Below are 27,934 nucleotides of genomic sequence, written 5' to 3'. Positions count from 1 at the left end.
GAAAAAGTTTTGCCTTTGTTTGTATAATACTTTTATATATAAACAATCAATAACAAATAAAATTTAGTAAATAGAGTTAACGTTTTTGTATATGGTGTTCTTTTTAATCAATTAAAAAGTAATCAGACGGTTTACCAAACATTCTTACATTGTTTTACTTTTAATGAAAAAAATTAGCAATTCAAAGTGACGTTTACTATAATATTATAATAGGTGACCTTCTAAAGATCAGTTAATAACTGTATTAATCTAATACTTTAAATAATACAGTTAAATATCCAAAATTTGTACAATTCTGATATTTAGGTATACACATTCTACATTAGAATTTATATGTGTGTGTTCATTTCTTGTAATAAAAATTTCTGTAGAATATTATTAATTTTATACTAGACTTAGAGATTGATTTTTTTCGATAATAAAACTGAATAATTCATCAAGAAATATTTCACTGTATTTTATTAAATATTATAGATCAAAAATGGAGTACAACCTACGTGATGATGCTATGCGTTTAGTTATTCGATATTTAAACGGCGAGGATTTGAAAAATGCGTGTTTAGCTTGCAGGTATATTTAAAAAATATATTTTATTATTAATAATATCTTGTGTCTGATAATATATAATCATATTTAATGATATTTACGTTTAATTAATGGTCATTTAATGAACTAACGATAAATGTATTTACATGTATTAAGAATTGTATAAATATATCAATGATTTTTTTTTTTTTGACACCTTAGGTCTTGGACTGAACTTATTTTTGAACAAATCAGTATAAGAGATCCTAAGATTTTTCGACAGGAAGTAATAATAAATCGTTACAACAGGGCTGTTGCTAAAGATGAACTCGTATTTTTTTCTACTGATATGAGACCGTTTATACTAATATGTTTTACTAATAAAAATTGCAATTCTGATGTAGTAAAAAGTAAGAATGTTTTTTTACGTGATAATAAAATATAAAAGGATTATTATTTTGTATAAAGATTAATTGAACATTTTTTTAAGGATATATTTGTCAGCTCCGACCAATGCATTGCATTTTGGCACAATTGAAAAGAAATATTTTTGAAGATGTTAATACAGTTTGGACGATTTTAATCCCTTCTTCATTTCATCTCTACATAGATATTTTAAATTTTGTCACAAGATCTAATCAGCCAGTTCCGGAAAGTTCTTTTCTAAATATCTCTATGGATAAAGGTGTTCATTTTTTTGTCGAAACTCATATTGGATTAGATAAATTTTGTTCCGAAACATATATTTATCGAGGACAATCAATACCAAATTTTTTTACAATTTTATTTTGCACATATTCCCAAATACCTGCTTTGAAGAATATAATTGCACAATTTTCATCTTGGTAATATATATATATATATATATATTTGATAGAAAATATTCTATTATGTAAATAAAATTAATATTTGTATCCATACCATATTACTAAAAAAATTCGTATTTTGTTTTTTTTTACATAGGTATCCATATACTGGTCCTATTTGGGGATGTACATTAGAATCAGTTCAAGCATTATGTAAAACATATTACAAAAAAAAACAACTTCAAGAGTTCGATATTGTACATATCTTTATAACTGCCAATGAATTTTTAACTAAGCTTTTAATTTTCGATGATTATTATAATACCAAAGAAAAAATTCAAAATGAATTTCAAGATTTGAAAAGAAAAATAAATTTAAAAAAGATACTCAATAGCTTTTATGTGCACATCTGTTGCACGTTATAAAGATTTCTATCCAATAGAATCAACAGCATTCCAAGAAATTTTTCCTGGAGTACCATTGGCTCATATTTTTAGTAGAAGACCATTCGGAGCAACAAATTTCAACGGTTTGTAAAATTTTTATTAGAAAAAAATTAATAGAATCCGTTATTAATTAATTCTTTCATAAAAATATAAAAAAATATAAACGATTTTTATATAAATTTTATTTCAGAATTTAATAAGTATTTGATAGATATCGAACCTCACGTAGGTAATAATGTTACAACTTTTTTATTATTTACATATAACCAATAAATTCGTACAAATTGTATAAATTTGGTCAAAATATAATAACAATAAAAACAAATATGTAATAATATATTGTGTTTGCTATAAGAAAATAAATATATTATATGATAATTTTCATATTTACACATATTTATTTATTCCATGTTTAATCATTTCATTTATGTTGAAAAAAATAGGTCGAATAATAACAGATGATGTGAAATATATTTTCTAAAGTACATTTTGTTGAATTTAAATAATTCTGATGGCATAAACCATTTGATTTTATTATTAGAAATTTATAAATAATTCTGTTGAGAACATAAACTGTAGTTTAAACTAGTAACCGTAGTGCGTCGTGTTAGACTTCGATTAGCATCATATAAACAAAAATATAAAAGTTCAAGTACTGAGTAAACTTATGTAAATAATAAGTGTAGTAAAAACAAAACCTACCGAATTGGATTATAAATACACAAGATACAAATTTCAAACATTTAAATGAGTTCTATTTTCTATAACATTACCAAAGCCTTTGATAAACTATTAAACAAAATCTCAACAACCTAAAAGTAATTGTGTAGATAAGCAACATCTTTAGTATAAAAATAATAAGTACTGTAGTAAAGTTACTTTAAAATTATGTTACTTTACGATTTCATTAAAGACATTCAAAACTGATTGATCAAAACTCAAACAATTATTGTTTAAAAACTGTGTTTATACGTGTGGTATGTAAATTATAATTTTTTAAATGAAGATAAAGTATTGTCCTACTTTTTCTAATATTTTTATATTTATATACAAACAATGACAAATTAAATTTAGTAAGTAGAGTTAACGTTTTTGCATATGGTGTGATTTTTAATGAATAGAGAAGTAATCAAACGATTAACCAATCATTCTCATGTTGTTTGATTTTTTATGAGAAAAATTAGTTATTCAAAGTTAAGAAAACTATAGTATTATACAGTTATAATATAATATTACTCAAAATAATTATTAATACGTTATAATACTGATAATAATACAGTTTAACAAAATTTTCTGGAACCCTGATATTCAAGCTTACACATTAAACATAAAAGTTTGTGAGTGTGTTCCTTTCTTTTAATAACAATTTCTGCAGAATATTATTAATTTTATACTAGACCTAGAGATTATAGATAAAAAATGGAGTACAACGTACGTGATGATGCTATGCGTTTAGTTGTTAAGTATTTAAACTACGAGGATTTGAGAAATGTGCGTTTAACTTGCAGGTATATTTAAAAAATATATTTTATTATTAATAATATCTTGTGTCTGATAATATAATCATATTTAATCATATTTACGTTTAATTAATGGTCATTTAATAAATTAACGATAAATGTATTTACATGTATTAAGAATTGTATAAACATATTAATGATTTGTTTTTGACACTTTAGCTCTTGGTATCAAATTTTTTATGATGAGACCCACATAAAAGGTCCTGAGGTTGTTACACAAGAAATAATAATAAATCGTTACAACAGGGCAGTTGCTAAAAATGAACACGTATTTGTTTCTACTGATATGAGACCGTTATTACTTTTATGTATTACCAACAAAAATTGCAATTCTGTTATAGCCAAAAGTAAGAATGATTTTGACGTGATAATTAAATAACAGAATTATTATTTTGTAAAAGATTATTTGAAAATTTTCTTTAAGGACATACGTCTAAGCTCAATCCAATTGATTGCATTTTGGTAGAATTGAAAAGAGATATTTTTGAAGATGTTAATACAGTTTGGACGGTTATATTCCCTCCTTCATATTTTTTCACTATAAATACTTTATATTTTGTCACAAAATGTGAGGTTCCAGCTCCGAAATTACGATGGTTAGATCTCAAAAGAAGAGGAAGACCAAGTTACGTGCCTAGATATTTCCGACAATTACATGAACTGTCAGATTGGCACCGTATGATGACTTCTGACCCACTTTTCATCGACTTTATTTTACTTTTATTTTGCACATATTCCGATATTCCTGAGTTAAAAGAGATAATTGAACATTTAACAAATTGGTAATATATATTTGATAGAAATTTTTCTATTAAATAAATAAAAATAATATTTGTATTCGTAACATATCTATAAAAAAATTCATATCTTGTGTTTTTACATAGGTATCCATCAGATGGTCCTATTTGGGGATGTACAATAAATTCTGCTCAGGTATTTCGCAATACATTGTACAAAGGACCAGAATCTTTTCAAGTAAATTGTATACAAATTTATTTAACTGGCATAGACTTTGTAACTAAGCTTTTAATTTTAAATGAGCATTGTAATACCAAGGAAAAAATTCAAAAGAAATTTAAAGATTTTAAAAGTGCAGTAGGTTACAATAACAACATGATAGCTTTTATGTGCACATCTGTTGCACGTTATAAAGATTTCTATGAAATAGAAGCAAATGCATTCAAAGAAATGTTCCCTGAAGTAAAATTGGCTCATATTTTCAGTAGAAGACCATTCTTAGCACAGAATCTCGAAGGTTTGAAAAATTATTATTAGAAAAAAAAAATAGAATGCGTTAATATTAAATTTTTGCATAAAAATATAAAAAAATTTGAACAATTTTTATATGACTTTTATTTCAGAATTTTATACGTATTTGAAGAATATCAAACCACTCGAAACAATTAATGTTACAACTTTATTAATATTTTCTTATTATTAATGAATTCATATAAATTGTGTCAATTTTGTCAAAATATAATAACAATAAAAACAAAATTGTAATAATTTATTGTGTCTGCGATAAGAAAATAAATATAATATATGATAATTTTTATTCTCAAACATAATAATTTATTCCATGTTTAAACATTTTATTTATGTTGAAAAAAATATGGTGTTGTGAAATATATTTTCTAAAGTACATTTTGTCGAATTTAAATTATTCTGATAGCATAAACCATTTGATTTAATTACTAGAAATTTATAAATAATTCTGTTGAGAACATAAACTGTAGTTTATACTAGTAACCGTAGTGCGTCATGTTAGATTTCGATTAGCATCATATAAACAAAAATATAAAAGGTCAAGTGCTGAGTAAATTTATGTAAATAATAAATTTCAAATAAGGAAAATCTACCTGACAAATTAGATTATAACCGGATGATTCCAATTCCGACTATTTAAACGAGTTCTTGTTTCCATAACATTGCCAAAGTCTTTAATAAACTATTAAACAGTATCTCAAAAACCTAAGTAAGTGTGTAGATAGGCCATGTGTTTAGTATAAAAACAATAAGTATTGCAGTTAAGTTACTTTGATCTCTTCGCAGAAATTTAAAATTGATTGATCAAAATTCAAACAATTATTGTTTAAAGACTACGTTAAAACGAGTGGTATGTAAATAATATTTTTTTTAAATGAAGAAAAAGTGTTACCCTACTTTGTCTAATATTCGTATATTTACATAAAATTAACAACAAATTAAATCTAGTTAAAAACGTTAACCTTTTTGTATATGGTGTGCTTTTTAATGAACTGAGAAGTAACAAAACGATTTAACATTAATTCTCACAATGTTTGACTTTTAATGACAAGAATTAGTGATTCAAAGTTAAGGTATAACCATAATATTATATATTTATAATACAATAATACTTAAAATAATTAATAATACGTTATAATACTGATAATAATACAGTTAAATCAAAATTTTGTACAATCCTGATATTCAAGCTTACACATTGTACATAAAAGTTTGTGTGTGTTTTAATTTCTTGTATAATAACAATTTCTGCAGAATATTATCAGATCTATCCTCTACCAACAAATTTATTTTTTTTTTTTGATAATAAAACCGAATAATTCATCGAGAAATATTACATTCTATTATATTAATCATTAAAGGTAAACAATGGAGTACAACGTACGTGATGATGCTATGCGTTTAGTTGTTAATTATTTAAACAACGACGACTTGAGAGTTGCGTCTTCAACTTGCAAGTACATTTAAAAGAAATATTTTATTATTAATTATATCTTGTTTGATAACATTATTATATTTAATAAAATTTCTGTTTAATTATTGGTCTTTTAATAAACTAACGATAAGTGTATTTGAATGTATTAGGAATTGTATAAATATATCCAAGATTTTTATTGACACGTTAGGTCTTGGTTTCAACTTATTGATGAAGAAACTGAAAGAAAAGGTCCTAGGCTTGTTACACAAGAAATAATAATAAATCATTACAACAGGGCAGTTGCTAAAAATGAACACGTATTTTTTTCTACCGATATGAGACCGTTATTACTTTTTATTTTTACAAACAAGAATTGCAATTCTGATATAGCAATAGGTAAGAATGATTTTTATGTGATGATATTTAAATAAAAGGATTATTATTTTGTAAAAGATTAATTGAATATTGTTTAAGGACATATTTGTAAGGTCCTACCAGTACATTGCATTTTGGCAGAATTGAAAAGAAATATTTTTGAAGATGTTAATACAGTTTGGACGGTTTTAATTCCTTTCACATGTCATCTCAAAATAGATGCTTTAAATTTTGTCATAAGACCTAGTATACCAATTTCGAAACGTACTTCTGTAGATTCCACACAAGGAAAACAATCCCTAGATAAAATACAACTTACTAATTCCTATGTCGAAACTCATAATGGATTAGATTTATTTTGTTCCGAAAAATATATTTATGAAGGAGTATCAACACCATCCTTTTGTACAATTTTATTTTGCACATATTCCGAAATACCTGCTTTAAAAGATATAATTGCACGATTTTCAACTTGGTAATATATTATATATTTGAGATAGAAATATTTCTATTATATAAATAAAATTAATATTTGTATTTCTTAACATATTTCTAACAAAAAAAATTCGTATTTTGTTTTTTCACACAGGTATCCATATGCTGGTCCTATTTGGGGATGTACATTAGAATCACTTGACGTATTTTCTACAACATTTAGCATATTAAAACAACAATATGATTCGGATATTTTACAAATCTTTATAAGTAACATAGATTTAGTAGCCAAGTTTTTAATTTTAAATGAAGATTGTAATACCAAGGAAATAATACAAAAGAAATTTGAAGATTTGAAAAATGAAATAAATTTAAAAAAATACTCGATAGCTTTTATGTGCACATCTGTAACACGTTATAAAGATTTTCATGAAATAGAATCAACTGCATTCAAACAAAATTTCCCTGAAGTAACATTGGCCCATATTTTTAGTGGAAGACCTTTTGGTGCAAAGAATTATCAAGGTTTGTAAAATTTTTATTGAAAAAAAAAAAAAATAGAATGCTTTAATATTTATATAGTTTTTTTATAATTTATGTTAATATAAATTTTATTTCAGAATTTAATAAGTATTTGATAGATATCGAACCTCACGTAGGTAATAATGTTACAACTTTTTTATTATTTACATATAACTAATAAATTCGTACAAATTGTGTAAATTTTGTCAAAACATAATAACAATAAAAACAAAAATAATATTTCTAGTCTAAACAACAGTTAAATAAAGTATTATAGCTATATGTAAATTTTCAAACAACTATGTTAATAATATATTATATTTGCGATAAGAAAATAAATATATCATAGTATTAATTTTATACCTACACATATTAATTTTTAATCCACGTTTTAATAAATAACAATTTTTATTCCATATTTATATTTAAATTTTCGTTAATTATTATATATGGCATAGAATACTTCTACGATTTTTTATTATTTACTTTTTATTACGTGTTAGTTGAGATGACACTAAGTTTACTATACTTCTAGCTATCGTTATCCGATCAACCAATTAAACATCGCTCAAAATAAAAGTTATAAAAGGTGAAGAGAAAATGATCGATATATTATAGTTTATCCATGAAGAATAACCTTTCCCATCTTTTTCAAACACAACTTTATAAGTTTTATCTTAAACATCATATCAATATCATCTTCCTCTTTCAATAACAAAATAAAATGTATACTTTCTAACCCTAAAAAAAAAAAAAAAATAAATAAAAAACAAAATATCTATCTTACTTTACAAAAGTACAAAATTAAAAAAAAAAAACCAAACAAAACAAAAATTTGATTCTGAAACAAGAAAATAATAAAAACATCAATGAGATCGATTGAAAGTTTGAATTTAAATATAAAAGTTTTATTTTTTAAACTAAAATTAATAACAATAAAAAAAATAATAATAATATTTGAATCCTAAAGAAATATGAAGACTAATAAAATGATATCTTATATTTTAAAACAACAATAACAATAATAATAATAATAATCATGATACTATTTGAATTCTAAACAAGATATGAAGACTAATAGAATTAAATCTTATTTTTTAAAATAAAAATAATAATAATATATGAATTTAAAAAAAAATAATAATAAAATAATATACAGGATTAAACAAAACAAAAAAAAGATGTATAAACAACGGTGGCATATGTTCGTTAAAATATGTGAAAATTATTATGTAAGATTGAAATTGCGCATGCTCGTAATCTAACTTAAAGGATTGGATGAACTCCGGGTGGAGGAGTGAAGAGGGTGGAATTGCGACTAGAATCGATCCTAACTTTTGTTAGTGAGAAGTATTCCCTACTACTACTACTACTACTACTATTACTACTACTACTACTGTACAACGAAAAGGTGAACCAAGTGTGTATGTTCAGTTGACTCGAGTTGAGGAGTTCAGTTCGGTTCGCAGAACGTGACGTGTCATATTTTACATTGGCTTGGTAATAAAACTTCAAATAAAAAAGAATCAATCTAACAAAAAAATAATACAAACTAATAAAGGAGTAGATAAATTTTTGGATAAAATCAAACTCAAGTTAAGAAGTTTGTGAAGAAGATAAGGAGGAGGAGGAAGGAGGAAGAGGAGGTGAAAGAAGATAATTTAGAAGAAAAAGATGAGCATAAGATTGGAAACTGTTGCCACGATGGCTTGCATGAAGACACTCCTTATATTATTTAATTTTGTATTTTGGGTAAGAGAAATGATTATTTCAATATTTCAATATTTCAATCTTTTTCCAGATGAGATTTTATCTTTTGAGATATAGATTATGTATTTTTCAGAAATTTTCTATGTTTTAAATTTTTTTGAAGGAACGGATGGTTGGTCATTTTATAATTGCATAAGTTGGTGTTTAGTTAATGTTAAGTAGATTGTTTTGTATAATTTTTTTTTTTTATGAAAATATGTTATACATAGTAGTATATATTATAGTGTGTGTTTAGATAAAATTATAGATTTTTGTATTATTATTTTATACTATATTATATTATGCAATTTTTTAAAATATAATTGTATATTATAAAATAATATTTGAATAATTAAAAATTAGTATCACACGGAATTATATTAAATAACAACAAAAAATATTTATATTCTAATAATACCAACATAAAATCTACAAAATACGTTTCTAATATTAATAACAATTTTTTTTTAAATATGTTCAAATTTAATATATAAAATTCTAATGAAATTATTTTATTTAAAAATGATTTAATAAAATTTAATAAAAATATTTTAAAGTTCAAATATTAATTAATTAAAAAAAAAAAAAAAAATATTATTTTGGTCAAATATTTGTACAATAAAATTAGATAATTTTTACATTATTTTATTATTTTATTAACAAAATTAAATTTTATGTCTAATCATTAGAATTTTTAGTTTATTAAAAGTTTAATAAAAAATATTTTAAAATTAAATATTTTGTCAAATATTTGTACAATAAAATTAGATAATTAAATAATTTTATTATTATATTGACAAAATTAGATTTGATGTTTTAATCATTAGAATTTAGGCTACTTTTAATTTATAAATTATTACAATTTGTTAATAAAATTAGAAAAAAATTGGATTAAAGCCAACTGTTGCGCAACAGTTCGCAATTCCGTGTGACCCTTTAATCTACCTGTCGACGTGTCCGAGACACTAGTTGATTCTAAACTTATTTGTATTACGGTCAATTAATCGATCAGAATAAAGAAATACGAATCAAAATGATGTCACAAGAAACAAGACAAACGTATCATTGTCAATTGTTCTCGAATCAAACCAGCAAACAAATTGATATTGTTTGTCACTGTAATTAAACTGTATTGGTTGTTTTTTATTCTTTTTTTTTTTTTCTTATGATACAGGAAAGATAATTAATTTCAACGTTTTATTTAAATTCCTATAATATTTCTGATTAAAAAAAAAAAATTAAAATCACAAATTCCATATTGAATGAATTTATCTCTTAACGCGTTCAATATTTAAATTGTTAAATTGGATTAACATAAACTAACATTTTCTCAGTATTTAAACATTTACGTTGAAAAATCATTGAAATATAAGTTTTTCTTATTTTTAATGTATATTTTTGTTCATATTTTTTTTATTCTTGCTTAAAAATAGGCATCCGGTATGCTGATGCTGTGTATCGGAATATGGATGCGTGTTCAATTAAAAGATTATGTTAATACCAATGATGAAGGAAGTGGAACAGCATTGTTAGCTCTTGCAAGTCTTGGTGCAATTTTAGCACTTGCAGCAACTTTGGCGTGTTGTTGTACAGCTCGTGGACACCCTGCTTTACTTTATTTGGTAAGAAAAAAAAAAAATATAAAAAAAATAAAATAAAAAAGAATTGTTGAGATAATTTTCCATTATGTTTTACAATTTACAGTACGGAGCTTTCTTAGCGGTGGTAGCATTGCTGGAACTTGGTGTTGGTGCTTCGATTTATGCTTATCGTACGTCCTTGAATGAAGGATTTGAACAAGGATTAAACGATAGCATAGCAGCTTATGCACATGATCCGAAAAAACGTTCGCATATCGATACCATGCAATCTACCGTAAGTAATTTGATATTTTTATTATTAATAAAATAATTAACCCTTTGACTGATCAATACTTTTAACTAAAATGTTTTGCAGCTACTGAATGATTTATTATTAACTAAATTCTAATTTAATGATTAAAGTTTTTCTTTCTTAATACAATTTTACATTAATATTAACAAACACTTATATGCTTTGATAGACCACTCTGATAATGTTTACCAAACCGCATATATGCGTCTATGGCACTCTAAGGGTTAAATTTATATTAAAATATTATTTTGTTAATTGCAGTTACATTGCTGCGGAAGCAAAGATTATACTGATTGGTTCAATATGAATCCACCAAATGTTCCTATGTCATGTTGCAAAGTACAAGAGGATTGTAACACATCAATTTCTGATAACATTTATACCGAGGTATTGTTTAAACAAATTAATTAAATTAATTAAATTAATTAATAGTAGGGTGTTCTATAACTGGTGGTACAAGTGAACAAGGGACTTGATTATAGGGTTTTTAGTTCTCAGGATTGCTAAGTTCAATGAAATATTCAAATTATTATCAAACTTAATTTTCTCAAAATATGAAGGATTGTATAAACAAATGTTATTCTATATTTTTTTATTTAAATTATTTAATACAGTGTTACCCTTTATCGTTTGTTTGTACCACCAGTTATGGGACACTCTATACATATAAATAGATTTTTCAATTATAAATAATATAATATAATAAAAACTTATTTTTCTATTTTGCATTATAGGGTTGTTACAATCTTGTATTAAGTTTCATTAACAGTAATATTGGATTGGTAGCTGGCACGGCTATTGGGGTTGCATTCTTCCCATTGATCGGTGTATTTTTAGCATGTTGCTTGGCTAATAATATTAATAAAGCAAAATACGAACAGGTTGCCTAGGTCATGAATTGTTTAAGGAAAAATTGTATCCGATAAAAATGACAAGATTGAAGAAAGAAAGAAACAAACAAATTGAGAGACTAAGAAGATTATAACGAAAGTATAAAATTAGAATGAAGAATGAATTACAAAAAAAAAAAGAAAGGAAGAATGCAAGTTATTTGTAAGATGGAAATTTCTGAATTTACAAAATGATCATCGCAACGAAATTGCGATTTAAAATTTTTAATTGAATAATTTTGTATCATTTTCAATTATCTGATTACGCAAAACAAGTAGTAGTTTTTTTTTCTATAAAATTATTATAATTAACGATAATATTTCTAAAACAATATTAGAAAATTAGCTTAACATGCATGAAATCATTCGATTTTGTGTAAAACATTTTCAAAATATTTGACAAACGTAAAAACGAATCTAAATACACCAATTAGTCATTAATATACAAAGTTCATTCAATTTTATTCAAAATCAGTTTTCAAATACACATATTTATATATATATATATATATATATATACATATACAATGAGCCACTAAATTATTCGTAGCTATTAATTTTAAATTAAAATTTTACTATACACAGATACTTATTTTTAAGATTATTCAATTTTCAAATTAATATATCAATCTTACAATTTCAATTAAAAAATTTAATAATCTTAAAAAAAGGTTTCTGTGTGTATATTGTATAATTTGAAATGATTGTATTATAAACAAATATCAATCGTTTCAAATTGATTGTAAGCATACGAATACTATTTTGTGATTTATTGTAAATGTAATATAATATACAGTAAGTAAAAAAACAACAAATATTTGCATAACTCGTTGTGTAACACAATTCAGTGTTACATTTCTACCGTACACGAAGTTTTTACCATTCAAAACAAAAATACAAAATATTTATTTGTTTTTACAGTTTAACTTTCATCATTATTATAACTTATACTTTTGTTTATAACATTATGAGATTTCTATCAACATTCAACAATCTGATTAAACAGAAAAGAAAAAAAAGTATAGGTTATTTTCAAATGTTTCGCGCATTCACCGAAATCAATGTCCAACAGATGGCATTGAACGTACCTGTATCTTATTCTTTTTTTTTAAATTAATTAATTAATTATTTTATAAATAAATTTAAGTATAATAAAAACCTAGCTGTATGCGAATGCAACGTTGTGTCAAAATTTCCAAACAATTGATACAGTTTTTTATTTTGGAGATTAGAGGTTAGAAACAAACGAAATCTACATTTTTATATAAATTGTTTATAAAAAATTATTAAATAGATTCATTATCAATATTCTTCTAATTCGAATAGAATTAGTTGAAGAAAATGAGCTATGCAAATGTATTTCGTTACCTACTGTATTTCTGTTATGTGATATCAATGATATCACATTAAAGGTAAATTCTATATCTATTTAGCATGATATATATATATACATATATATTCTATTTGCTTCCAATTAAATTACAAGTGTCTATTATATAATATGTCTATGTATATATATTTTCATTTTTATTATATCACTTATACACTAATAATAATAATAATTATTATTATAATGATATCAATTAATATCAATAACATTAATAATAATAATAATAATAATAATAATAATCATTACATTATCTTTCTGGCAGAGTATAAGGAAAGTTTTATGAACAATTTCGATTTTAATAAATATATATATATAATATATTTTTTTTCGTCAATATGACGTTTCAGATATATCGCTTATATAAATATATATATATATACACATACATACATATATATTTACATATATATGTATATATATGTGCTGTTAGATATTTAACAGTAAAAATAAAAAATACGATAGAATAGAAATTTGAACGAAATCGAAGTGAATTATCAACCCTTTGCACTTAAAGGTTTTTTTTTTTACTCATATTACCAACTACTCAAAACCAATTCAATAAAAACAAAAACATAAAACATATTGATATGTGTATAATAAAAAAAAAAACAATTGTAGTTGTTTTTCATTGAGAACATAATGCAGAACATTTTTACAATAATTAAGGAACAATTGTTTTAATTTATGTTATAAGAAAATGTTTGAAGTGTTTCATGTGTTCATTCATATTTTCAAAGTGTAACTTTGATGATTTGTTAATCTATGAGAAAACAAATACCTTCAACTGCAAAGGGTTAAATCACATAGAAATAAAAAACAAAATAAACATTCTTATAATTTGATTAATATTGCAAATATTTCTATATGATTATTATATTTTTAAAATTGAATTTATTTAACGATTAATCAATACACATTTTTAATTTTCAATCACCATAGAAATGGTGATTAAAATAGGCGTGATGTTATTAATGTTTTATTCGAGGAATTTATTTTTATAATGAAAAACCAAGTTGACGTATATAAAACTTTGAGTATATTAATATAAATATATATATATATTATATATATAATATTTTTGGGACATTCTATAACGTGTTTTATTGTATCGCTTTAAATGTGTTTAATATTGAGAAAAAAAACAAAAACCAAAAAAAAAAAAAACAATATCATTTGAATAAAAACTATGTATGTATTTACAAAAACATTTTCAAGTTCCTAAAAATATATTTAAAAATATTTCGTTTGAAAGATGATAGGAAAGAACCAAAATGAAAGAAATGAAACCAAAGATATAAAAACGTGATGCTGGTAATTATTTTCTTATTTATTTATTTATTTATATATTTTTTTTTTTTAAATATTATTAAGAATTTTTCAATATGACATTGATATATGTATATACGTAAGAAATATTTATCCTTTTCCTTCAAATCTTTTATCAAATGCATGTAATTTCTCATCTTTATGTGTTTCTACATATATAAAAACTATAAAAAACAAAAAAAAACAAAAATTAAATAAATATTACAAAAGTATTCCAAACGATCTTTGTCATATTCGTATGATAAATGTAAACTCTGCTTTTCAAACAAATGTCTCTACTTTTAAAAAATAATATTCTGAGAATCCTTTTTTTTTTTTATTGTAACTATGAAACAAAATTGACGACGAGATGAGAAAATATATAATAATAATCTCGATAATTATTTAATATCTGTCATAAAATTTGATATCAATTTTATTATATTAAAAATCTTCAAAATAAAGTGCAAGTAATTAATCAAATATTTCATTTTTACATATCAGATTTTAACTACACACAAACACACACACACACACACAAATACGTTGGTAGATTGTAAAGTTTTAAACCTCATAAAAAACACTTTTGTTTTGAAGAAAAAGTAACAGCAAGTTTACTTGAAAAAATATTGTTTTTATTTTAAAATCAAAACTTTACAACCAATCCACGTAGATACACGCACATTCAAACATACATACGTTTATGTATGTATATGTGTATAAAATATATTAAACGATATATATATATATATACTAGGGTGCCCCGGCCACGCGTTGCTGTGGCTTTTTTTGAGGTGAAAACTTTTTCAAAATCAGATCGATTTAAAAATCGTTAAATGAAAGAACGTAAAACTGATAAAACAAAGATAATTTATTAATTAATAAAATTCATTATATAATTTTTTATTCTATATATTAATTACTAAATAAAAGTCTATATATAAAAATCAGTGTCACAATTTATTTGTCTATTAATAATTCTGAAACTGCTTATCTTATCTTATTGAAATTTGTTTTATTACATTCGTTTTTTTCCAACTTAGCACCTAGCATAATTTCAAAACACCAAACATCCAGTTCTTTAATTCATTGTACTTAATAACATCAATTAATCTATTATATATTTACATATCGCAATAATATGATAATCACTAATCATAATAACACTAAAAGAAACATTATAAATCTGTAAGTTTTATGGATTGTACGATGTTTTTCCGTTCGTATTTTAGCACGAAAGTCATAGCTTCCTTTTTATATTCTTGCATGTAACGTGGACTGCCTATGTACGATTATGGTAGAATGACTGAATTACCAATTTCTGCGGTTTCGGCGTTGTTTACAATAGTCCCACGCAAGTGATTGTATTCTTCCGCACGCAGTTTCTGTTGATTAAATCGTAAGTATCATAGTCATTCGCTCCCTATCTTCACGTACATGTCTACTATGAATTGTTGGCAAAGTTCACGAAATCGTAGAATGATTTTGTCCTGACCGCGTCTAATCATCAACCGATACGCATAGTAATCCTTCGAGCAAAACATACATAAATAGAATTAATGAAATTATTTAATGATGAAAAATGTTAAAAGTATAATTAGGGCCAGGATTTTTGCCGCAGTTTTGAAATGATTAGTTTTAATTTATGAAATTATAACAAAAATATAAGTTTTATGGAAAAATTTTTCAAACAAAAGTAAAAAATTAAATTTTATGAAAACATTGTCTCTTATAATTTTTTCATACAACCAATATTTCCATTGACATTTCAAAATAAAGATTCATAATTATTGATTTTTTGGAAACTATGAAAATCTTAATTGTTCAATTACATTTTTTTAATAAAATTAAATTAAAATTACATTTTTATAAGATCAACAACATTTTCGATATAAATAAAAAAAAGTATACTTACAACACAAAATCCGTTGTTATTGGAAGCTCGTGTCACGTGTTGAGTACTTTTGAGGTTATAAAATCACTTGATTAACTAATCGTGCAAAATACACTCAAAATTGATAATTTAATTATTATTGATAAAATAGGAATGATTAAAAGTTAATATAAGAGTTACACTGAGATAGCAAAATAATAATTGTCAACGTTACTACTACACTTGATGCATAAACAATAATGATGGCCGACAACTGTGTAGGGAGTAAAAAAAAAAGGAAACCGGCTTCGTTCTCATCCCTACTCCGTGCTGTTTACTGGGTCAGAAGTGACACCTATAGACATCTGGCGGGGATAATAATAACTAAATAAATGACGATTGATCAGTTTTCGACCGGAGAGGAAAAATGATTAAATTACTAAAATGGCTATTAAAAAATAAGGGTTGATCGTAGAAGGGTGAAAATTGAGGATTGTATGTATTTTTGTATGTTGTATCATAAAAAAATAGAAATTACAAATTTTGTCTAAAAAATGAAAAAAAAAGTTTAGGGGTGGACTACCCCTAACATTTAGGGGGATGAAAAATAGATGTTGGCCGATTCTCATAGATACCGGATAAGCACAAAAAATTTCATCAAAATCGGTCAAGCCGTTTCGGAGGAGTATGGGAACGAAAACTGTGACACGAGATTTTTATATATATATAGATATAATTTTCATGTTTGAATATTTGTATTTATTTATAATTAATTTCATTTCAAAATGAATTTATACTAATTTTATAATAAACATTTTATTTATAATTGCAACCAAACTCAGTTATTTTACAATCCAATTTATATATATACTGCAATAACTTACAAAAAAAATATATATATAAAATGATAGATTTAATTAATAAATTTGTTTCAATTGATTGCATAAATTTTGAATCATTGGTATTCTGTAAAATGAAGAAAGAATATGTTTTATACATATATACAATAAATAATAATAATAATAATAATAATAATAATTAAAAAAAAGAATCATTATTAATTACTTATTTAATGTAAAGAAATGAAAACCATATGAAACTTGAGATTCAATGATATCCTTAATTAAATTCATTGTTAATTCAAATCCAAAATGTTCAACTTCTTCATCATTATCCTTGATTTTTTCTAAATGATTTAAGATATTATTTGGTATATTTAATTGACAGATATTAGTCATTCTTTTTAATGATTTGTAATCAAATATTGGAAAGATTCCAGGAATAATTGGAACTGTTATTCCAATATTTCTACAATCATTAACAAAGTTTACAAATTTATTGGATTCAAAAAACATTTGCGTTATAATAAAATCTGCACCTGCGTCAACCTATAAAATAATTCATATCAATTTATTAACTTTATGTAGCTTTAATAAGATTTCATTTGTTGTTGTTGTTATTGTTCTATTTTAATCAGAACCTTTAAAAATAAAATAAAATATAAATTTATACTTTTGCTTTTAAATAAAACAGATCAAGATCTTTGTTTGGTGATAATGGATGCATATCAGGATAACCCGCAACACAAATACTAAATTCTTTACCATAATGTGATCTGATAAATTGAACTAAATCAATGGCATGTGGAAAATCACCATCTTCAAGTTTAGAATCTAAAATTTGTTTAATTCATTAAAAATATATATATAATTTATAATTCACGTAAATAGAATGATAAAGAATATTAATGTTGTTTACCTCCTAAAAGTGCAAAAATATTTCTTATTCCAAGATTATAAGCTTTTTTTAATATTGCTTCTACATTACATCGTTTTAAACCTTTAACTGCTACATGTAATAATGTATTAGGAGGAAATTGTTTAACAATATTCAATGATAAATACAAATTTGTCGCACTCCAAGCTAATGCATAAAATACTGGAGAATATTTGTTCATCTCTGTGAAAAATCTAAGTTCCAATATTTTTTTTAAATAATTATCGAAAATATATGAAATACATATTTATTATTATTATACTAACATTTCAAAAATATCTTTAGATTCGTTCATTGGAAAAAGTTCAAAACTGTAGAATATTTCTTTTTTATTTATTTTTTCATTAATAACTTGTCGCAAATCAATCAACTCATTTAATCGATAATTATTTATTATTACATCACCGTTATCACTGTTGTTTATATTTTCTTCAAATGTTTCTTCTATTCCCGCAACAAAACTTCGCATTATTAATTCTTACTTTAAAATATCAAAGCAAAATGAAAACTCTAACCTTTTAGTTTTCTACAATCATATATACTAGCTTATCTATAAATTATGTAATATACTATTATCAAAAAAGTAAGTGATAAAATATATAATGAACCTTTCGTCATATATGTAGAAATGCTTTATGATAAGAAATAATATCAATTTTTTTTAATTATCATAATACTTTTCAGTATTTCATTCCTAGCATGGTTAACTTGTTGATCAGAGTTATTTTATTGCATAACGAGTGATGCATATTCGTTTACTACCTTCTGTGACTAATTATTTTTTATGACTTTTTTAAATTAATTTAAAAAAATATGATAAATCTACATTATCCTCATTAACCTCACTTTTATACGACGATGACGACAACAACAAGATGTCGTCATTACACTTTAAATACTTTTTTTTCATAAATATATACATTTCCTAGTTTAACAAATTATTTGATAAATCTAAGATTCATTTGATTATTTTTAATAAAATTCATGTGTCAGAAGGACCAAGAAAAAGTTAATAATAATTCATACATGTAAATGAATTTAAATTTAAACTAGCACAGCCATTCGCTCGATAGTACTTGCGTTACATAATTTACAATTAAATTTGGAATAGATCACAAGCAATATCGACCCAGGTCTCACCGCGAGAAGGTTGCTGTGTTCGGAGACCCACGGGCTAAGACTCTACTTCTATAATTATCTTTTTAGCTAATACATTTCATTAATCATTTGTTAGATAGAAATGTCTAAAATTCAACCGGAAAAACGTGTCACCAAATTTTTTATCCAACTTATTATTTAAGTTAGATGAAAAATCATGTACATCGTTTTTAAATCGACCTACCTACCCGATTTACAATCCTAAATTAACGCAAACATTGTCAAAGCTGTGACGTAGATTCGGGGTTGGAACTTTAAATAATATAAAACGCAAGTTCCTATTAAACAAACGCAAATTCCTATTAAACAAACGCAAATTCCTATTAAACAAACGCAAGTTCCTATTAAACAAACGCAAGTTCCTATTAAACAAACGCAAGTTCCTATTAAACAAACGCAAGTTTCTATTAAACAAACGCAAGTTCCTATTAAACAAACGCAAGTTTCTAATACGCAAACGCAAGTTCCTATTAAACAAACGCAAAAATGTAAACTTACAATGTAATACGTAAAGTATTACAATATGAACACACGCATTTATGTGCACTAAAGTGCATTGACTATTATTTTAATAATAATAAGAATTCGTAATGTTATAAAAAATACTCTTAATATTATTTAAAACCTGATAAAAATATTTTAATTCCTCGTTGGATTAAAATATTTTTAAAAATTCTTTTTACATTACTCATCTTATTATAACATCATAAATCAATCATTTATTTGATTATCTTATCATTTAATATATAATTCAATTTAAGATTAATCCTCTTCAGATGCTATTAACAATATTTCTACCTGTGAATAGAAACAATTAAGAAAGATTTATAAAAAGAAAAAATCAATGAAAATTGTTCACACTCACACACACACACAAATAGATTCATTACATTCATACATTCATATATTCAGATACAAAACCCAACACCACACTACTACCACAACACAAACTACAAACACTAGAATCGATCTTGCCAATAATCTTTGTCTTCTGTCTTCTTATTTTTGTACTCCACTTCTGTAACAAAAAACTAGATGAAAAGGGCATGTGTGGAAAAATGAAATTCGATGTAAAATCCCTGACCAAAAATTTCCAATTTAAAAAAAAAAAAAAAAAGGTTTTAAATGACCAAAAGGTGGACATAAAAAAATATCAAATTCTCGATGCATTAGAAAATGTGTTTTTTCTATATTTTAAACACAAGTGAATTTGAAAAAGTGCATGTTTTTTTCAATATGCAAATGTATGAATAAAAAAATGTTTCAATTTCATACGAAATTATTAATTGATTAATACAATTACAAATACACATAGAAAATAATTCAAGACACATTATAAAAAACTTAATCAATTGTGAATATTTCACAATATTTCAAAATTAATTAACACCGCTTTCAAAAGGAAAAAAAAAACAATATTGCACCTTACGTCGTATTACAAAATGCATACGCAATTATGCATATCTCCATAATCATAACCATATCGAGATCAAATATACATTTGATCGATAGATTACATACACACATTTTTTATTTCATTAAACTTATATTAACGCGAAGTATGCAGTTACATCAAGTGTCTGATGTACATATATTACATCATTTATGTACAAGACACTTTTTTATTTCTAGTAAACTATTAAAATACAAAAAAATAGTAATACAATTTCACAATTTTCGAAGCACATATTTTAAATAAATATGAATTCAAATGTACACAATGTAATATGAAATTTTAAAGGAAGACAAAATTGAAATTTAATATAAAAAAATATTAATTGAAACAAAATTGATAATTAATTAATTGCTATTGCTTGCTTTAACAGATTCTAAGCTAATCAAGTCTCATAGATAATTAATCGGAATAATATGACTAATTTTTCAAGGGAAAGGATGATTGACTCTAACTAATGGGACTAATCCGATTAGCCCATATATATAAAAAAAAAAAAATACACAAATCTAAACAAGGTGATAATGTTCTTCTGCGACCACGTAAGAGGGATATACCCTCGTGGAAGCAATTGTGATTAGGATGAAATTTAGATGAAGCGTACTACTAATCGTCGAAGAGTGCGATTATATATGTAGACGCAATTATGAATGAACATGAATGAAGGGTATGTAAGGCTTACCTTACATTACCCACAGCTCTATGAGCTGTATGAGAGGAGTGTCCCTACTCTATGGGAATTATAATACAAATCTACATAAAAAATAGAAAAATAAAATGCCAAGGGAAAATTATTCCAAATTAAAATCTACAAGATTGATAATCACCCAGGTGCATTTACAATCCCGTATGCAAAGCCTGGGCTCCCTGTTCTCAACTTATTCGTATAATCCACACTCTCGAGAGTGTGGGACAGCCTTTTAATTACGTTTCTTTATATATCAAGACTTATGCATTTTTATTCCAATTAAATCATTTCTTCTATTATAAATCTATGTAAAAATAGTCAAATGATTTTTGTATCATCTCTCTCACTGCTTTCATTTCTTAGAAAAACTTTGATATTTATTTATATATATATTTCATAAAAATATTTTCTCCTCAAATCTTTCAATTAGATATTTATTTGTTAATAATTTTAGAAATAAAATGCACACCCTTGACATATTTATATGCACTCGCATGTGCTGGCTGTACTTTTGTGTATTTTCATTCGCTTAGTAAGACTTATACGTTTCTAATCAGAATGATTCAAAATAGTTTCTCATTAATTTACACTATGTAAATATAAATTAATTATTATATATAGATTTAAATGAAATTTTCTAATTATTATTAGATAACTTTCTGTGGTTAAACAAAAAATATTATGAAGATTTAAATATTTGAAATATTTATTTATTAAATACTTTTATCAGTGCATTCATTCATTCACTTTTGATCATTCTGGATGAGAAATGTATATTCTTACTGTATGTTCATCTGCATTTAGCAGGTATGTTCAATTGCATTTAGCAATTATATTCATCTGCATTTAGCAGGTATGTTTGTACTTACTGCGATTTTCATATGCACTTTTAAGTGCAGGCAAGCCTTTTAAATTGTTTCATTTATGTACCAAGAACTATACATTTTTATTCCAAAAAACTACTCTCTCTTTCTACTTTTATATATAATAAATTAAAAAATATATTAATCATCTTCATATTACTAATTATTTCTCCTCCATACATCTCTTATAAAATCTTTCTTTAAATATTTATGTAAAAAAAAAAAAAATACTTTCTCCAACTATCTCTTATGAATTTATTAACTCTTACATTTGGTATTTATTTATAAATAATTATAGAATAAAAATGTACATTCTGGACATATTAATATGCACTTATGAGTGCTGGCTGCCGTTCCTTTTATTCCGTTTATTTAGTAAGACTTATACGTTCCTAATCAGAATAATTCAAAATAGTTTTTCATTAATTTACACTATGTAAATATAAATTAATTATTATATATAGATTAAAATGAAATTTTCTAATTATTATTAGATAAATTTCTTTGGTTAAAAAAATATTACGTAGATAGAAATATTTCAAATATTTATTTATTAAATACTTTCATTAATGTAATCACTCGTTCATTTTTTATTATTCTGAATGAGAAATGTATATTCTTACTGTATGTTCATTTGCACTTAGCAGGTATTTCCATCTGCACTTAGCAGGTATTTCCATCTGCATTTAGCAGGTATGTTTGTACTTACTGCGATTTTCATATGCACTTTTCAGTGCAAACATGTACTTACTGCGATTTTCATATGCACTCTTCAGTGCATTTAATCAGAATGATTCAAATTTTCTTTTTATTTATTTTTTACTATTTAAAATAAAAATCAACGACTATATATTCAATAAAAAAAAAAATGTATAAATGAATTAAGAGACTATGTAAAAAAAAAGAATTATTTAACTTTTGGATGCAATAAAAAATATACTACATTACATTAAACATATTCAATAAATTATTATATCTTGGAAAAAAAATTGAAATGAATTTAAATTGTATTAAAAAATATTGAAAATATTTATTTATTATATACTTTGATGAATGTATTTATTAATTCCATTTGAATCATTCAAAATAATAAAACCTTTTTGTTGACCTTATCTGCATTTTTGTATGCAGAAATATCCTCTTCTTCCATCGTTGTATCCAAATGCACTCTTTTGTGCAAGCTGCAGCAATCCATGGACGTCCACACAATTTAAACGATCGTGTCTCTAATTTAATGAAAAATATCTAAGAAAATACTCTAATTTATATACTTCAAAAATGCAATTACTCGACTATTAATTTATTTTAATAAAAACAACTGCAATGACTCGACTTTTAATTTAATTTAATAAAAAAATTGCTATGTGTTTGTGTATGGTGGGGTGTGTAAGACTCGAATATTAATCTAATAAGAAAACTGCAATGACTCGACTTTGAATTAAATAAGAAAAAAATGCAATGACTCTATTATATAAATAAAAATAGTAAAATCTAGACTCTAGTATTTAAAAGACTCTAATTTTTCACGAACGCGAGTGTGGAACAGCGTAGCAGGGAGATGGAATGGTCCATCATCTCCATTCAGGAACAACTTATAACTAATACTACTACGAGCATAAGTGACAACGTGATAAAGGGTAAAAAAGGGATTTTGGTATGACCACGAATCATCGATCAAAGGATTATTAAAAAATCCTTTGAAAAATAACTCGTAGTCGAATAGTTGCCCTCTTGAGCCACATTTGTGGGGGCCTCTTCGGCATTTTGCCTCTTCTTTGCTTCGTGCCCTGACCACTGCAATGGAGCATTCCCTACGTGCGACGCAAGAAAAAAATTACGTGTCAAAAAACGCCCTACCGTTTGAAACAATACATCGCAAAAATGGGCATATATCAGTGGATTATATCAAAAGAATGAAATCGTCCCTGAGCTAAACCGACCTAATCCCGACCTGTTCTCACCATACGCGACAAGACTCAAACCCTCGTGTTTAATAAAACGCATTTTATTATACGAGACGCATATTGGATCTAAGCTGAAAGAAAATTGGGGAAGGAATCAACACAGGTATTAATAATTGTTATTTCCGCAGGTTTTTACGCTGGTATTTTTTTTATATTCTTATTCTTACTTAACCTAACGAGAGGTAAGAGCTTGCAACGTATAGTATCGATTTATTCTAAATAATATAACCACTGAAATATGACAAAGTTTGCAAATGCATCATCCCAAACGCCACTGACGAGTCCCAACACGCAATCTCAACTGCGTTCCTACCTAAGTGCGTCTCGATTTTTTTCTAATACAATTCTTACTTACTTATTTATGTGTAAAAAAAAAATATAAAAAAAATAAATGTGTACAATAGTAAAAAAATATTTAATTAATCCCGTAAAGTAATCAGGCTAGCCTGTGGACGATCAATGGACTCAAAAGAATTCACCGATCGTGCGCAACTACACAGGCACATTTAATCGAATGCTCCAGCAGATATATTTTTGTTCTTCTAAATGATGAACCTATTACAAACTAGGATTAACACGTTGCACATTAAAAGTGAATAATGTTTCGATAAAAAGAAAAAATTACAACAACTGTAATATTCTCATTTTATTCGTATAGGTGTATGTTATTTCTAATATTAAGAAATATATAATGTATACTAAAGATCGCGAGGTGCAAGTGTTAATATACTTAAAAAACTAAGTATCAAAACTAATTCAAAATTCTTTGCTAAGTTCAAAAGATGGGTAATCTATCTAATGTTCTCATTGGTTGCAAAGTATTTTTGAACTGTTTGATACAATTATCTTAACTTAATGCATAGTATCAGCAAAAAAGAATAAAGAAAAAAGATATGGTGAAAGGTGTAAAAATTTGCTGACACTTAGCTGAAAACCCCGGAGGCAGGAATGTCCACCCTGAATGGAAGCAAACCTTTTGCCGTACCCGGTCCTTACCTACTTAAAATTAAAGTATTCACATACACTCAGAAAAGTATGCTACCTGCCTACCTATCAACCTATATTTAAAAAGTGCAAACAGACACACCAACACATACACTCCACGGTTCTCACACACTCCACCAGGGTGCAAAAGCCTACACTAGAGAGCATGCCCCGGGGCACCTCCGACACCCTAGTTCAACCACGTTTTCTAAACTTATATTCTAAAAGGTTACGTACCAATTGCTGTAATCGACTGCCAAGGCTAATGATTATTGCAATAATGACTAAAGCAAAAATACTGGTACATACTAGTATATATTAGCATACTAGTATAATACAAGTATTGTTAAATTTCCACAAATAAATGTGGGAAATCTACTATTCAAAACGATTAGGAAAAATAAAATGAGAAAAATGGAATATAAGTATAAAAATAAAAGTACATATCACACACGTGACTGTACAAGTATTTATCTGAATATTGAATGATGTATTAATTAAAAAGTACCACGAAACGATGTACAATGCACCACCTATAACGCACACACAGGTGCAATGTACACCGTGCAATCACTAACACAATGACAGTCGCCAAAGGAAAACTTAATAACTAAAACCCGTGCAAACTTTTTCTCACCCATACGTGTAACACCTGGGTAACACGCATCGATGAGAACGAAGAAAGCACAGGGGGGAGAAAAGGGGGAATTAGTATATTAGAAGCTGAAAAGCCTGATCTAAAAAAACATAATTAACACATATATAAATATATCAAATGATTTTAATAAAAATTTATCTAAACGGGCTAAGGACTCTACAAGTCATTTGGTGAATAATGACTTAAACAAGCGAATGAAAAAAAAAGTTACCCCATAGGAAACAGTTAGAGTTTCGAGGTAAGGATGTATTAAAAGACTCTACGGTGATGATGGATATTTTTTGCAAACCTCGGACGATTCTTTCACTAAATGGCTGTTCTAATGAAAGAACTGGGCTTTGAGCCACCACTTAATTGCCAGAATCTATCCGTTCGCGAATTTGATTTGTCTTCTTGCTCATTTATTAACAATATCGAAGTATCGATATATTGAAATAAATTACGATTGAAAAACTAATTACGATTTAAAAACTAATCACGTTTGAAAAATTAATTATGAAGCAGTGCATGTATAACAATTTATAAATACTTTCTTGGCACGAAATCAAGTAAATTAATGCTTGATTTCACCACTACTAACACGAGTAAATACGTAAAGAAAAAAATAAGTACAATAATTAATTGAAGTGTTAATTAAGTGAAATGAAACCGATGAAACAAGAAGACCCTGGCCTAATCTAAATAAATCACATATATATAAAAATCACATATATAAAAATCACATATATTGGGGATCACTCGTGAGCAAAACCATAGATTTTACTCACGGTCGCTTATGCTCGTTTCGGACAAAACACATCTACGAATACAACCAGGAACCCGTGCCGATATTGGATCTTTCATCCTCGGCATGATTGGGCACTGGAGGGACTTTAAATAAAAACTCACGGTTTAAGAAGTTCTGCGATGGCTCCAAAACACTCGTCCCCCTCGCTGTTGGTTGAATGATGTCGTGAAGTGGATTCAAATTGGATGAATTGTTGAATCGATGTATCGTTGAATCGTTGAATTGATGATTGATCTGTAATTCAAAATACAATATAAAATTAATTATGTTTCATATCATTCTAAACATTTTTCATGAATAAAAACTATGAATAAAAACAATCATGATTTAAAAAATATATGAGAAGTAATAATTAAAATTACAAGATAATACTAACCGTTGATTTATCCAGACGAAGCCCCAGATTCGTTGATAAAGATGATCCAGAAGAAATGAAGATATTAATTCACACTTTCGACCATTACAATATTTTTATCGAAAACGCAAATCCTCTTCTACCGAATTGGCCGAAAGTGTGTTAATGATTCTAATCACGCGTACCGAGCAAATTATTTTTCATTTAACAAGAATACTTAAATAAATTCTTGCATTGATTTTAAATGTAATCGAGTTTAGTAATTATTTTTAAAGCAATCTATGCGATTGCATACAAAAAATGTAACTTCGTTCGAAACAAACACTGACTCTAAGATTGCATTGCACGCAATCACAATTGAAGATCTGAAAATGAAAGTTTAGTTAAAGCAAGTCGAAGCGTACTTCTGTTTATTTATTACGTTACTAATGAAAAATAATATTATTCATTTTAAAATTCAATTATTTAAACTACATATTTCAAAAATTCTGAAATCGTACTATTATTTTAATGTTTTAATTATTAATAAAAAAAAAATAATTCAAATGATGTAACCACAACCTTTTAAACTATATGAAAAATAATATAAAATACAAACGAACAAATATCACATTGCATTCTATCTTTCAAAAAATATATTTCATCGCGATAGGGTTATTTTTACAGAAGTATGCTAATTGCGTGAATACCTATAAGAAAGAATAGATATAGCATTAATGTAAAACTAAGTAAGGTACAATATTTATAAACAATCATTTAAACAATTAATTAAAATCGATTGAACGTGTCTTGAATTATTTATGTGATTATTTAATACCACGATAGATAAAATGAAT

At 25.4% G+C, this 27,934-nt stretch overlaps 4 protein-coding genes across 6 annotated transcripts; 3 read left to right on the top strand and 1 right to left on the bottom strand.

Annotated features, from left to right (window-relative positions):
- Positions 1–457: 457 nt before the first annotated feature.
- LOC149032586 (uncharacterized) lies at positions 458–1,846 on the top strand. Its single transcript, XM_089172431.1, has 4 exons — positions 458–570; positions 748–935; positions 1,016–1,370; positions 1,489–1,846. The coding sequence occupies exons 1-4, from the start codon at positions 482–484 to the stop codon at positions 1,754–1,756; spliced, it is 900 nt and encodes a 299-aa protein (XP_089028557.1). The 5' UTR covers positions 458–481; the 3' UTR covers positions 1,757–1,846.
- A 3,171-nt stretch (positions 1,847–5,017) lies between these two features.
- Positions 5,018–7,603, top strand: LOC149032585 (uncharacterized). Its single transcript, XM_089172430.1, has 6 exons — positions 5,018–5,413; positions 5,925–6,020; positions 6,189–6,376; positions 6,455–6,830; positions 6,945–7,315; positions 7,411–7,603. The coding sequence occupies exons 2-6, from the start codon at positions 5,932–5,934 to the stop codon at positions 7,488–7,490; spliced, it is 1,104 nt and encodes a 367-aa protein (XP_089028556.1). The 5' UTR covers positions 5,018–5,413; positions 5,925–5,931; the 3' UTR covers positions 7,491–7,603.
- A 1,116-nt stretch (positions 7,604–8,719) lies between these two features.
- Positions 8,720–11,988, top strand: LOC107064448 (tetraspanin-7). The gene is made up of 5 exons (XM_015317141.2): positions 8,720–9,064; positions 10,495–10,683; positions 10,766–10,936; positions 11,216–11,341; positions 11,689–11,988. The coding sequence occupies exons 1-5, from the start codon at positions 8,987–8,989 to the stop codon at positions 11,842–11,844; spliced, it is 720 nt and encodes a 239-aa protein (XP_015172627.1). The 5' UTR covers positions 8,720–8,986; the 3' UTR covers positions 11,845–11,988.
- A 3,492-nt stretch (positions 11,989–15,480) lies between these two features.
- Positions 15,481–20,926, bottom strand: LOC107064396 (methylenetetrahydrofolate reductase (NADPH)). Of its 3 annotated transcripts, XM_089172428.1 has the most exons (6): positions 18,797–20,926; positions 18,455–18,632; positions 18,171–18,382; positions 17,925–18,085; positions 16,455–17,800; positions 15,481–16,068 (listed from the first exon to the last, which is right to left on the bottom strand). In XM_089172428.1, the coding sequence occupies exons 1-5, from the start codon at positions 18,804–18,806 to the stop codon at positions 17,474–17,476; spliced, it is 888 nt and encodes a 295-aa protein (XP_089028554.1). In that variant the 5' UTR covers positions 18,807–20,926; the 3' UTR covers positions 15,481–16,068; positions 16,455–17,473. The 3 variants fall into 3 exon arrangements, with proteins under 3 accessions (XP_089028554.1, XP_089028553.1, XP_089028555.1); XM_089172427.1 differs by having other exon boundaries at positions 15,481–15,924; positions 18,455–20,925; XM_089172429.1 differs by lacking the exon at positions 18,797–20,926 and having other exon boundaries at positions 18,171–18,371; positions 18,455–18,595.
- Between the last annotated feature and the right edge of the window lie 7,008 nt (positions 20,927–27,934).

Source organism: Polistes dominula, unplaced genomic scaffold (assembly GCF_049000335.1).
Source record: "Polistes dominula isolate Pdom_NZ unplaced genomic scaffold, Pdom_raw_medaka contig_74, whole genome shotgun sequence".
NCBI lineage: Eukaryota > Metazoa > Arthropoda > Insecta > Hymenoptera > Vespidae > Polistes > Polistes dominula.
This window is presented reverse-complemented; position numbering and strand designations above follow the sequence as displayed.